General features: G+C 29.8%; 1 protein-coding gene across 1 annotated transcript in view; it reads right to left on the reverse strand.

Annotated features, from left to right (window-relative positions):
* LOC111631094 (saccharopine dehydrogenase-like oxidoreductase) overlaps positions 1-9,564 on the reverse strand; it is a 19,221-nt gene extending 9,657 nt beyond the window's left edge. Inside the window, exons 1-6 of the mRNA XM_023375287.1 lie at positions 9,275-9,564; positions 6,908-7,017; positions 4,193-4,273; positions 3,990-4,119; positions 3,044-3,093; positions 2,054-2,193 (exon numbers count right to left, since the gene is read on the reverse strand). Of these exons, the coding sequence (XP_023231055.1) occupies positions 2,054-2,193; positions 3,044-3,093; positions 3,990-4,119; positions 4,193-4,273; positions 6,908-7,017; positions 9,275-9,455 (692 nt within the window). The 5' untranslated portion in view covers positions 9,456-9,564. The remainder of the gene's footprint in view (positions 1-2,053; positions 2,194-3,043; positions 3,094-3,989; positions 4,120-4,192; positions 4,274-6,907; positions 7,018-9,274) is intronic.
* Positions 9,565-14,971: the final 5,407 nt, after the last annotated feature.

A 14,971-nucleotide genomic window follows, 5' to 3' on the forward strand; every position in this document is an offset into this window, starting at 1 on the left:
TATAATTAATTACATTTTAGTTTTACTTTGATATATTTTAACAATGAATTAAATTACAATTCACTTTTAGTATTAATAGTAATAATGATACAACAGTATATATAGTAAATATTTTTTTTTTCTAATTTATCAATAATTTAATAAGTCTAATTAGTTAACATTTTTATACTTTGGTAAAGAGATATTACATATTATTATATTTGTTACTAGAATATCCACTGTGAATATTTGTTTATAATAGTCTACTTATTATTATATTTGACATTTTAAAGTATAATGACAAGTTATTTTTCACATTTTATTATAGTTATGCAGCGATGTTCTAGTTGATTGTTATTTCAAGATTACTTAGTAATTTTAGTATTCCAATTTTTTAATACATTTGGTAACATAATTATATATTTTATAGAGTTCTAATTTATTCATATTGTTTAGTTTGATTTTATAATTATGAAAGGAATTATCTTGCAGAATTCACGTATATTTGATAGATTATGACATTTTAAAAGTAGATTTTCCATTGAAAGGTCTTTAGCTTTGCACCATGGACATTGATTACTTGAGAGATTAATATAAGTATTATTAGTATAAATAGAGTATTTATTCAATCGTAACTGTGCTATCAGTCTTTTAACATTGAAGTTGATCGGCTTCATTATGTATGGTTGTACGGAAGGTATATTTAGTATTTCCAGGTACCAAGGGTGATAAGAACTTCGGTTCAGACAGTTCAGTTTATAACTATTATTATTAGACTTTTCTTGCAAATGAAATACAATAAAATACACACATTTACTATTAAGATTTTAATGTATGATAGCTGCCAAATAATAAAGCTTTTGTAAAGTCATTTATACATTTATGTGTAATTTCAATTTTATTGTATGGTGTGACAGTACATTTTAATAGTCTTCAGATTGCTGGTGTATGATTAACTCACCAAAAACAAAACAAGATGAAGGATATCGATCAAGGTGCCACTTTTGTATGGTTAGTGAAATTAAAGGTTATATCTTTAGTGTTAGTGTGAACTTTTGTGTTGTGATTGAGAAACATACAGCTTTAGTAAATTTAACAAATTTAACAAATACCTTCCAAACAGTCGCAATAAAAATTTTTAATTTTGTGTGTTAAATTAAAATATATTCTTGGTAAAAAAATTTAATAAATTTTAATTTTTAAATTAATACAAAATGTTCAGCTAGCTACTAGCGTATAACTTTTTTATATCTCACTACATCCTTATTTTTTATAAATTATGCTAGAAAACTAATAAAAACAATTGTAATAATAAATAAGACTGATTAAAATATAAAAATACCCCAGAGAAACCTTAACTGCAAACTTTACCCCTTAAGTTTTAAAAATATCCTAAATTTAAAATAAAAATTGTCAAAGGCAGTTATGCAGAGGTGTCAAACCATTTTCTCTTTGTATACAAAAGCAAGTGTTCATAGTGTCCATTTTAATCAATTCATTGAAATAAAAAACATACATTCTATAGAAAAAAAAAATCATTGTGAAACTCATAGCCACAAAATGTGGCTATGAGTTTCATCATAAGGGAGCTGCAATTGGATCAAACAGGGTCAACTTCACTTTCTTAAATGGAAACCCCAGTTTTTTTTATACTCCATATTATGATTCTACATCAAAAACAAAACTTTTGCCTGAAAAAGCTTTCTGAAAGATGCACAAATGAAAAGTTATGAGGATTTGAACTTTTATATGGTTGTCACACCATGCATCCCTTTGTAGATCTGCATTGTTCATTGGAAAAAAGGAAAAAAAAGTTCTTAAAAATCATTGAATGCAAGAAAATAAAATTTGTTTGTTCGAAAAATTATGAATAGGACATAATTCTGTATACGCTATACAGTATTATTATTCAGATGATGATCGCTAATCTGAACTAAATTCATAGGCTGTTGATAGTTTGGGGTCGTCTTATAGGATAGATATATGCTAAAACAATAAAACTTTGACGAAAATTTATACCTCGTCTTATCTGCGGAAATATACGATAATTAATTTTTACAAGTTAACATCATACCTTTTTGACAAAGGATGTGAAAAGTTTGGTCTTTTCTTAAAAACAGTCTTATTTAATTCTTTCCTAATTTCTTTAGTCTTATTCATAGACGTTATTCCATAAACTATAGAATTCCATGTGCCTGTGTTAATGGTTTCACCCTGAAATTTTAAAATATTCTATCAAAATATCTACATTTATTCTCATATTATGATTTATTAAAAACATGATAAAGTTAACATTGTATAGCTATACAGTCAGCTCACATTAATAAGAATTGCTAGGAAAACAGTACTTAGTTTGATAAAGTAAAAATTATATTACAGATAGATACTAGTCCTATCATCATTGCTTGCCATGTGCAATCACCAGGAACAACTATTTTCCATTGCAGAGACAACCTTTCTTTAGAGGTTATGCCTCTGCACAAAGTGAATGGACATGTGCAAGGTGATTAGACATAGCAAGGAATGAAGACAGGACTAGTATCCATCTGTAATGTAATTTTTACTTTGTAAAAAGGGCTGGCAGAATTACAATTTAATAAAATACTTAGTTTGCTTTATTGAAAATTCATATTAATGATTTTTTGCATTTGAGATTATATAATTTAGGGAGTTACAATCAATCTCTAAATTACAATATTTTGAATTAATTTACTAAATGAAATTAAATAAAATAAAATTTATTTACAAAAATATATTAATAATCTAAATGATTTTCAAATCAAATAAAATGAGGAAGAGACAGTATTTTCCATTTAAGTATAGAGCAGTATATCAGAGTGGTTAATTGACAGTTCAGTTTAACTAATTCTGGTAAAATATTTGTTTGCTTTACTGCATGAACATTAACATTATGAAACTGGTATTTTGCCAGGGAAATAACAAAATTTGCTTTAACGTGAGAATTTAATTTATCGGTGTTCATTTAAGGCCAGTTGACTGTATATATCAGAGTTTGAGATAATTAAATTTATTAACAACATATAAAAACACAAATCATAAGCACCTGTGGTCCACTATTAAATTCAAGATATGTTTCTACGGAATTGAGATCACCTGAAATAGATACATTTTATATATTATTTTTTTCCTGTGTTAGATTGTTTAGTACAGTGATGCCCAAACTTTTCAATTGGTGAGAAATATTTTTTATATTCCATACATACAAAAAGTAAGTCTATTTTCACCATTTATAATTGATGTACTAAATATGTTTATGGGCCAAATTAAGTTGCCTGGTTTAAGGCAGGATGGATTTAGCCTAGTGTGGGCATCACTGGCTTAGTATGTAACAATATTTTTCTTTTAATTCACTGATTAAATTTAGTAATAACTATTACATTTAAGTAATTGAAATATAGTAGTAAATTGAGTGTTCAAATTTATAAATACAACTGATATATTTAAGCTAATATTAAATCAATATAACTAATTTGTCCCAAAGATGGATGTTTAGACTTCCATCTTGTCTTAATATCAATTTTATTAAATAATTTAAAAGACTCGACAGATGTTTGAGTAGCTTAGTTGTTAATACATCCTCAAGGTATACAGAAAATGAGGATTCATGCCACACTCTGGACCAATCTTTTCTTTCAGAATTGTAAAAAATGATTGATTTAATGTAACGTAATTTTTAATTATTAATATGAATACAAGATGATCTATCCTTATGCCAAATTTAATTTAGTTAAATTCATTTGATATTAACCTAAATATAGCCTGATAAATCTAATGATTAGATACTTTAAATAATATTGTAAATTTAACATCTTAACTATCAATAAATGTTATTGCCCAGAATGGTTATTGGCATGAAATTGATCATCAAAATGATGGATTTTATTTTCATAAATGCACATTTATAAAATAACATTAATATGTAATTGTTATATTTTTATATACAAAATGATGTAGACAAAATTATGTTCATTCAAATAATATGTCTATACCTTGAAACTTTTTTTTAACTAGAGATACTCCCAAATCACAAGGAATGCTGTCAAATCCACATGCTCCAATTATATAAATTCCTTTTTGAATTGCTTCTTCATGATATTTCAATTGCATCCCTTCAAGAAACTAAAAGCACTAGTGATTAATAAACCATTTCCATAAAAACAAATTAATTATTAATTCATAACATTATGTTTACCTGTGGTTCTCCACTAACGTCTAAATGATGAGTTTCAGCAGCAAGGCATGCTTTAACAACTCTCTCTCCAAATAAATTGTACTAAATTTCATAAGAGAAAGATTTTGTTTATATAAAATTTTAACTGATATTATCACAATAATCTATGTGGTACGATCCAAAAGTTCGGGGACTGCAGTAATGTATGACAACAAAAGCATGTATTTGAAGTTACAGCGTATGAAATTGATTCTATCAAACCATTCCTATGTGTTCAGGTTGGTTTCGTTTTAAAGAGGGCTGCGAATCCATCGCAGATGATGAACGCTCTGGCTGACCTTCGACTTCACGGAACAAGAAAAATGTTGAGTTGGTCTCTCAATGTGTTCACAAAGATCGTCGCCAAACCCTTGAAAAAATCACTGCGGCTACTCACTTATCAAAGACTAGTTGCCAGTGTATTTTAACGGAAGATCTTAACATGCACCAAGCAAAGGGAAAGTCATGATGGAAGTGTTTTTTGATTCTCAAGGAAGTGTTCATTCAGAATTTATTCCCGAAGACAGAACAGTAAACAAGGAGCATTATTTAGACATTTTATGTTGTTTGAGGGAATCCATTCGTCATAAACGGCCACAGATCTGGCAAAGTGGAGATTGGTACCTTCTGCATGACAATGCACCTGCACATCGGTCCCAAATGATCACACAGTTTCTCGCCAAAACTCAAATTAATGTGCTTCCACATCCCGCCTATTCACCAGACTTAGCTCCATGTGATTTTTATTTGTTTCCATCAATGAAAAAGCATTTACAGGGACGCCATTTTGTGTCATCAGATGAGGTGAGAGCAGCATCGCAGGAGGCCTTATGGGAGGTTTCAAAAAGTGGAAGCCATTTTTTGAACCCTCCCGTAAGTTATACGAGCACTGGCAAAAGTGTATTGTTGCCCAAGGTGATTACTTTGAAGGTGGTTGTGCATCGGCAATATAAACTTTTTAAGGTAAAGAATTTTAAGCCAAGTTCCCAAACTTTTGGATCGTACTAAGTATAATGTCAAATTAATTTTAAAATTAAATCTACATCTATCATATTAAATATATTCTAAAATTTGATTTATTTCTTTAAAAATTTTATTTCCTAATTTAATTAATACAAAATATAAAAACATGTTCAATAAATTCAAACTTTTAATTATTACGTAGGTATTTTAAAATTAGCATTTGATTGGATCTTTTGTAGAATTACATATCAAATACAAATAAAAATTTTTATTACATTATACATGTGATGTACAGTACAAATGGAACTTTCTATATTTATGTGATTATGTAAATATTGTTGAATTCCCAAATTTTCACCAGAGGTCTTCAGAGGGGTGTTTAAATGCAACAATGACCTGTATGATATTGTGAAAACTTTTAGTACTGTTTGTTGTTGGCATTGGATCCTACAAGAAAAGGTCAGCATCAAATGTATTAAGTATGTGTCATATCATCAGTTATTTTTAAGACTGCATTTTTTTTTATCTTCAAGTTGTTAACCATCTCTCTCTGGCTGGAATTTTTAAAAAGGATAAAGATTTAAATAGACCCAAATTTGTTTGTATGGTCATTATTATTGTTTAGATTGTATATAATCCTTGGGAGAATGTGATTTATGGAAACAATAGTACTTGTAAATCTTTTGTATTTTTAAGAGAAATTTTTTATCTTATTTTACAGATAAAATATGATGTTTTTCAGAACATATCAACAAATAAAGCTATATATTAGAGCACTTGGTAATCAAGAGAAAAACCAGTTGTATCTCATATAGACCTATCATATATAAATCTAAATCATAGTTGCCAAATCTCAGGATCCATTTTCAGTTAGTGTCTAGTTTTTATGGATAGTATTTTGCCAGTTGAAGATTTGATACAACTAAAAGCAGAAGAGAAAGGGTACACATATGCTACAAGTCACTATCACTATGCATTGGCTACTAAATACTATTTTATGTAAAGTCTACACAAGTAATTATCAGCCAATAATAAACTGGAACATTTTAATAACTAATAATGTGAAAGCAGAAAAATTGTGTCTTATGTCTTTTAGGTTTTGAAATTTATTATATGGCACAAATCTTTGGCAGAACCGATTGTAAATTATCATATACAGCTTAATAATAAACAGAACTGGAAGAATGATGTAGCACAGAGATTTCGGAAATATAAATGTTACTGATGCATCACATCTCTAAAATTATCCATAGTTATTATTTCAATAGAACGACTTTTGATTTCACTGCGTTACATGTCTTCCTCAAATCTTCTTTGGTAAGTAAATTCACAGAAAGTCAAAATAAACAATTTATCAGGATTAAGTATTATAATTGATAATTATTTGTTTACTCTTTACTAAGTAAATAAATTATTTATGTATTGTTTATATATTGAAGTTTAAAATAAAAAAAAAAACCTACAAGGTTAATCAATATAAATAGATTTGTATTTCAAATTATTAATTAAATAATAAACACACTCAAGTTTGTTAAAACAAATTTACAGGCCCAGAGTAGGACTCAAATCCACATCCTATGCTTACCACATAGATGCTTTCCAGTAATGATACTAAGACTCCTTAACTGGTAATGTTTCTGCGTGGTAAGCAGAGGATGATAAAGTCTATGGACCAAACTTTTCTGCCAGGCTATTCTAAACTATACTAATTAATTTCTCATGATTAAAACTTACTGGTCCTACACAATTTAAAAGTACTTTGGTCTTCTTACACATTTCTAACAGTGAATTTTCATCACTAATATCAGCAATGATAATAGGTATATCTGCATCTATTGGTTCACCTGAAAGAATAAAAGTTTATAATTAAAGATGTAATTTCTTACTCTTTATCACAATAATGCAATACAGTACTTTCTTATCAGTTTTATTCTTTTATTATTATAAACTGATATGTTAAATGATTACATTATTCTTTTGACTTATATTATTCATAAGTTAATGAGATGTTTGAATTCTGGAAGAAGGCAGTCTCGCATTTAATTTAATTCAAAGGACTCATTAAAAAAAAATAATAATAACAATTTAGAAAACAATTTCTACAAATTAATATAAATCATCACAAATGTATTTTCTTCCTTCAAAAAAACTTACAAAGACTTCATTACATAAGCCGGAAAAAGATTTCAAGGACAGATTAAACCAAGTTGAAAATAACAACAAAACAGGTATATAACAAATTTTTTTAAGCTTGTCAAACAAATAATTTTGAAATATTTTACTTAAATATATAAGATTCTTCCAGTATAAGCATAATCTTTTTTAGAATAATATAATAAATGATTAATTAACTACGGTTGAGTTTTTAAACAGCACAATGAAATTTAAAGGCAAATTAAGTTGTATCGTGTTATACAAGGGTGAATCAAATATAAATGGGATTTTTGTTCCTGAGCAACTAAGGTTGGCAGTACAGAGCCTGTGCATCTAGTCTGATTGGGTAGGGTCATTAGGAGTGGGGAATGCCGGCCGTTTCATACTTTCAACCAATTGTCAGTAGTGCTCACGACGTCGGAGCAACAGGTACACCCCTCTGTTGCGCAACGCATAATCATACAATTTCTTGCTCATGAAGGAGTCGACGCGACAGAAATTTTTTGCAGATTGACAATACAGTTTGGGGATCAAACACTGTCAAGGACTCTTGTGTTTGCCTGGCATAAAAAGTTCAAGGAAGGACAGGCACGAGTGGAAAATCAGAAACACGATCACCATCCTCAGACCAGCATCACAAGCGAAAACATTCGAGCGGTTCGAGGCATTATTCGAAGCACAATCAATGCTGCTTACTATTGCGAGCTGTTGGATAAAGCTAAGGCTGCATATCGGTGCAAGAGACAAAACCAACCAATTTGAGATGCCATTCTCCTCCATGACAATGCCAGGCACCGTACTGCAGCTCTAACAGTCTCAAAACTTAACGAAACGCACTGGACTACACTTGATCATCCTCCCTACAGCCCGGACCTATTGCCCTGCGATTTTTGTTTGTTTGGGCCGCTTAAAGAAGCTATAGGAGGGCAGCGATTCGAAGATGATCAGGAGTAGAGGAATTCTTGTGCAATTGGCTCCTGACGCAACCAACTTCATTCTACGATACTGGAATAAGAAACCTTCCTTCTCACTGCAAAAAATATATTTCTATAGCAGGAAGCTATGTAGAAAAATAAATCATAATGTTTTTTTACTTTTTAATAAATAATTTTAAAACATAAAATAAATCCAGTTTATATTTGATCCACCCTCGTATAATCATCTATACATTTATAAATATAAAATTTGAGTAATCAGACAAATGTGATTCATGTGAATAATTTCATTATTTTAAAATAGTTCTTTAATAGCAAATACTATAAAAAAATATAATTAAGCAACAAGACAATTATAAATATATAAACTATGCTTTTTTTTTTTCCTCAATTCCTATTAAAAGACCTTTTGCATACTGAAAGTCCTTGAAGCTTCAAGGTATTCAAGTACGCAAATTAAAAAGCTCCAATGACTTAAATTGAATTATTTAACTTCGCCAAACTCGTCATTAAATCTTTTAACATTTATTACGGTATTTTTCGTTAAATACCGCGCAAATAAGTAAACGACGGAATCAAAACAGTGTCCTCGCAATATTATTTTAATACGGATCTATTACAGTAAAAAATTATCATCAGAATTTATAAAAATCCACATCTTCATTAATCAATATAAAATTTACTTTAGATAACAAATGTAATACAGGGTTACAGACTTATTTCTATGTAAATGTGGCAAGAATTAATACAGGAAATCTTTAAAACTCTAGGTACAGGATTTCAGTTAAATATTTAACCTCTGCTGGACGAATCATATTAAATATTAACGCATTATATATTATTTGTAGCATTTAACATTGTAGAAATATTTGAGATTACGCGTAACTAGTATAATATGCAATGAATCATCGTGATAACGCGCCTTCTTAATGCCAATCTTTTATCGTCTACACGAGAAATAAAGGTTAAAAAATATATATATATTATTGATAAGATTTGTCTCCATACATACCAATAGACTGCAGATACTCTTTTGATTTTTCGATCACAGATTTTAACTTGTTTTCGCTTCTGGCCGCTAAGGCAAATTTGACGTTTTCGCTTTTAGACAGTCGAGCTAATTCTTCGAACACGTATTGACCCGTAAAGCCGGTAGCACCAAAAATAACTATGTCAAATTCACGGGCAGCCATCTTCACCCTCGAACGACCAAACCCACACTAGCAGAAACAAGGCAGGTCGCCTTGTGTTATCGGTGTAGTGCGTGTCGATTACATCACACTACTCCGTTTCACGTGTCACGCTCTCGATTTAAAATTATAATCGATTTCTTTTAAGAAAAATAATTGTTATAATTAATAATTATTATTACTTAAAGAATTTGATTCGTTAAAATAAATTTTACGTCGTTTGTACTTTTTTAAAATTGTTGTCATTTTAAATTTAATAATGTCGACCAATCGAATTCGACGTAAAGTTTGATTGGCGGATTTGAATTTAAATTCGAAAATTTTAAATTGATCAAGTGTTTTTTTTTTGTGTTGNATCAGGAGAAAAACCAGTTGTATCTCATATAGACCTATCATATATAAATTAAATCATTGTTGCCAAATCTCAGGATCCATTTTCAGTTAGTGTCTAGTTTTTATAGATAGTATCTTGCCAGTTGTATCACATCTTCAACTAAAAGTAGGAGAGAAATGGTATACATATGCTACAAGCCACTGTCACTAAGCATTGGCTACTAAATACTATTTTATGTAAAGTCTACACAAGTAATTATCAGTCAATAATAAACTGGAACATTTTAATAACTAATAATGTGAAAGCAGAAAAAAATTGTGTCTTATGTCTTTTAGGTTTTGAAATTTATTATATGGCACAAATCTTTGGCAGAACTGTAATTGTAATGCTTTTCATGATGAATGATTTTCAATTTCACTGTGTTACATGTTTTCCTCATATATTCTTTGGTAAGTAAATTTGCAGAAAGTCAAAACAACAAACAATTTACCAGGGTTAAGTATTATAAATGATAATTATTTGTTTACTCTTTACTAAGTAAATAAATTATTTATGTATTGTTTATATATTGAAGTTTAAAATAAAAAAAAAAAAAAACCTACTACAAGGTTAATCAATATAAGTAGATTTGTATTTCAAATTATTAATTAAATAATAAACATACTCAAGTTTTTTCAAACTGTTTATTTGAGTGTTTATTACCTTTGTATGGCAGCTTGATTTAGTTAAATAATTATTAATTTTTAATATATATGTGGAAAAAAATTTACAGGCTCAGAGTAGGACTTTAATCCACATCCTATGTTTACCATGCATGTGCTTTACCAGTTATGATACCTAGACTTTATAACTGGTAATGTTTCTACATGGTAAGCAGAGGATAATCAAGTCTTTGGACCAATCTATTCTGCCAGGCTATTCTAAATTATACTAATTAATGATTAAAACTTACTGGTCCTGCACAATTTAAAAGTACTTTGGTCTTCTTACACATTTCTAACAGTGAATTTTCATCACTAACATCAGCAATGATAATAGGTATATCTGCATTTATTGGTTCACCTGAAAGAATAAAAGTTTATAATTAAAGATGTAATTTCTTACTCTTTATCACAATAATGCAATACAGTACTTTCTTATAAGTTTTATTCTTTTATTATTATAAACTGATATGTTAAATGATTACATTATTCATAAGTTAATGAGATGTTTGAATTCTGGAAGAAGGCACGTTTAATTTAATACAAAAGACTCATTAAAAAAAAAAAAACAACAATTTAGAAAACAATTTCTACAAAATAATATCACAAATGTATTTTCTTCCTTCAAATACTTACAAAGACTTCATTACATAAGCCAGAAAAAAATTTCAAGGACAGATTAAATCACGTTGAAAAGAATAACAAAACAGGTATATAAATTTTTTTAAGTTTGACAAACAAATAATTTTGAAATATTTTACTTAAATATATAAAAGATTCTTCCGATATAAGCATAATCTTTTTTAGAATAATATAATAAATGATTAATTAACTAAGATTAAGTTTTAAACAGCACACTGAAATTTAAAGGCAAATTAAGTTGTATCGTGTTATACAAGGGTGAATCAAATATAAATGGGATTTTTGTTCCTGAGCAACTAAGGTTGGCAGTACAGAGCCTGTGCATCTAGTCTGATTGGGTAGGGTCATTAGGAGTGGGGAATGCCGGCCGTTTCATACTTTCAACCAATTGTCAGTAGTGCTCACGACGTCGGAGCAACAGGTACACCCCTCTGTTGCGCAACGCATAATCATACAATTTCTTGCTCATGAAGGAGTCGACGCGACAGAAATTTTTTGCAGATTGACAATACAGTTTGGGGATCAAACACTGTCAAGGACTCTTGTGTTTGCCTGGCATAAAAAGTTCAAGGAAGGACAGGCACGAGTGGAAAATCAGAAACACGATCACCATCCTCAGACCAGCATCACAAGCGAAAACATTCGAGCGGTTCGAGGCATTATTCGAAGCACAATCAATGCTGCTTACTATTGCGAGCTGTTGGATAAAGCTAAGGCTGCATATCGGTGCAAGAGACAAAACCAACCAATTTGAGATGCCATTCTCCTCCATGACAATGCCAGGCACCGTACTGCAGCTCTAACAGTCTCAAAACTTAACGAAACGCACTGGACTACACTTGATCATCCTCCCTACAGCCCGGACCTATTGCCCTGCGATTTTTGTTTGTTTGGGCCGCTTAAAGAAGCTATAGGAGGGCAGCGATTCGAAGATGATCAGGAGTAGAGGAATTCTTGTGCAATTGGCTCCTGACGCAACCAACTTCATTCTACGATACTGGAATAAGAAACCTTCCTTCTCACTGCAAAAAATATATTTCTATAGCAGGAAGCTATGTAGAAAAATAAATCATAATGTTTTTTTACTTTTTAATAAATAATTTTAAAACATAAAATAAATCCAGTTTATATTTGATCCACCCTCGTATAATCATCTATACATTTATAAATATAAAATTTGAGTAATCAGACAAATGTGATTCATGTGAATAATTTCATTATTTTAAAATAGTTCTTTAATAGCAAATACTATAAAAAATATAACTGAGTAACAATACAATTGTAAATAATATGATTTGCGCTTTCTTTTCCTCAATTCCTATTAAAAGACCTTATGCATACTGGAAGTCCTTGAAGCTTCAAGGTATTCAAGTACGCAAATTAAAAAGCTCCAATGACTTAAATTGAATTATTTAACTTCGCCAAACTCGTCATTAAATCTTTTAACATTTATTACGGTATTTTTCGTTAAATACCGCGCAAATAAGTAAACGACGGAATCAAAACAGTGTCCTCGCAATATTATTTTAATACACATCTACTACAGTAAAAAATTATCATCAAAATTTATAAAAATCCACATCTTCATTAATCAATATAAAATTTACTTTAGATAACAAATGTAATACAGGGTTACAGACTTATTTCTATGTAAATGTGGCAAGAATTAATACAGGAAATCTTTAAAACTCTAGGTACAGGATTTCAGTTAAATATTTAACCTCTGCTGGACGAATCATATTAAATATTAACGCATTATATATTATTTGTAGCATTTAACATTGTAGAAATATTTGAGATTACGCGTAACTAGTATAATATGCAATGAATCATCGTGATAACGCGCCTTCTTAATGCCAATCTTTTATCGTCTACACGAGAAATAAAGGTTAAAAAATATATATATATTATTGATAAGATTTGTCTCCATACATACCAATAGACTGCAGATACTCTTTTGATTTTTCGATCACAGATTTTAACTTGTTTTCGCTTCTGGCCGCTAAGGCAAATTTGACGTTTTCGCTTTTAGACAGTCGAGCTAATTCTTCGAACACGTATTGACCCGTAAAGCCGGTAGCACCAAAAATAACTATGTCAAATTCACGGGCAGCCATCTTCACCCTCGAACGACCAAACCCACACTAGCAGAAACAAGGCAGGTCGCCTTGTGTTATCGGTGTAGTGCGTGTCGATTACATCACACTACTCCGTTTCACGTGTCACGCTCTCGATTTAAAATTATAATCGATTTCTTTTAAGAAAAATAATTGTTATAATTAATAATTATTATTACTTAAAGAATTTGATTCGTTAAAATAAATTTTACGTCGTTTGTACTTTTTTAAAATTGTTGTCATTTTTTAAATTTAATGTCGACCAATCGAATTCGACGTAAAGTTTGATTGGCGGATTTGAATTTAAATTCGAAAATTTTAAATTGATCAAGTGTTTTTTTTTTGTTCTGTTAAATTCTGTGTTTTTTTTTTTTTAGTAGTGTTTGATATCTTCGTTTCAATCGCACACGTATTTGTAAAATCTAAGTGACTCGTATAACATGGAATTCGTATAAAACGGAATTATCAACAGTGTTATAGGGGGATCGACTGTAATTTTATTGAGTTCATTGTCAAATTTATTTGTTTTTTTATTTTATATTAAAAGAATGAGTATATGTGTCGATGTTAAAAAAAAACTTACTTAAATCGGGATTAGTGTTATAACCTGAATGAAGTAAATTGAGGTTAAAGTCAATTCCGTACAATGACATTATATCATAATGATACCAATGTAAAGTTTTTGATATATCAGATTACTTTTGACCAATTATGAATGACAAGTTTCAGATGTTAATTTCTTTTTGTGGAGTAATTTATGCATTATTGAACTTTTTATTTTGCTGTGGGTACTGACGGAGATTGCAGTGATTGTAGAGGTTAACATAACATATTTGCTTTATTAGTAAAATATCTTGAAAAAAATGAAAAAGAAATGATAATATATAGATTGAAATTACAAAAGTTGGGGTAATAGAATACTGTGCCACACTTTGTAGCATTTACAAGTAACTCCCAGCGGAGGATCGAGAAGAACCCTTTAGGTTCTTGTCGATCCTCCTCTGGGAGTTACTTGTATACGGAGTATACGGAGGAGATTAAAGCGATAAATATCGTGTCTCGAATACGTAAATCAGTAAATAGAAATTGCACACCGAAGGTCAATCCGGTACCAATTTAAAAAATTAATTAATAAAAATTCAGCGTCGAAAAACCGGTATTTTTACTTTAATTCGGTTTTTCAATATGTTTCTAGTCGAATTCAGTCCAAAAAAAAAACCTTAATTTGATTATAATTTATTGAAGATTTTAATTTTTTAATATTAGAAGGTAATTAGCATAAATTACAAGGTGTCTTGTTTCGTCTTCGTTCCCCGTTCAAGTTTTTTTGTCCTAGACACGCCCCGATATGTGTTTTTACTTCTGCTGGAGTTTATGCTCTTATTTATATCTCGGCCGCTTTAATAACAAGGGGGAGACTGGCATCACGTGATCGCATACCTTACTTTTTACGACAGAAATCTCGTTAGCTCGAAAATATTATTTTTTCTCTCGATTTTAATTATTATTAACTAACTTTTTTTGATGGATTCTGATATATTTGTATCGTCCGAAAGTGCAAATATATATATATAGGCCTATATATTTTTATTAACTTTTACGCATTTATATGTTTTTCTTACATTTTTATATACAAAATAAAATAAATTGTTGCCATTCTATTTTATTTGGATTTTGTTTTGTCGCGTTGGGAGTAGGCCACTTTCTGGCAGTTTGCTACCTTGC

Source organism: Centruroides sculpturatus, unplaced genomic scaffold (genome assembly GCF_000671375.1).
Source record: "Centruroides sculpturatus isolate CEXI.00-Female unplaced genomic scaffold, Cexi_2.0 scaffold664, whole genome shotgun sequence".
NCBI classification, from domain to species: Eukaryota; Metazoa; Arthropoda; class Arachnida; order Scorpiones; family Buthidae; genus Centruroides; species Centruroides sculpturatus.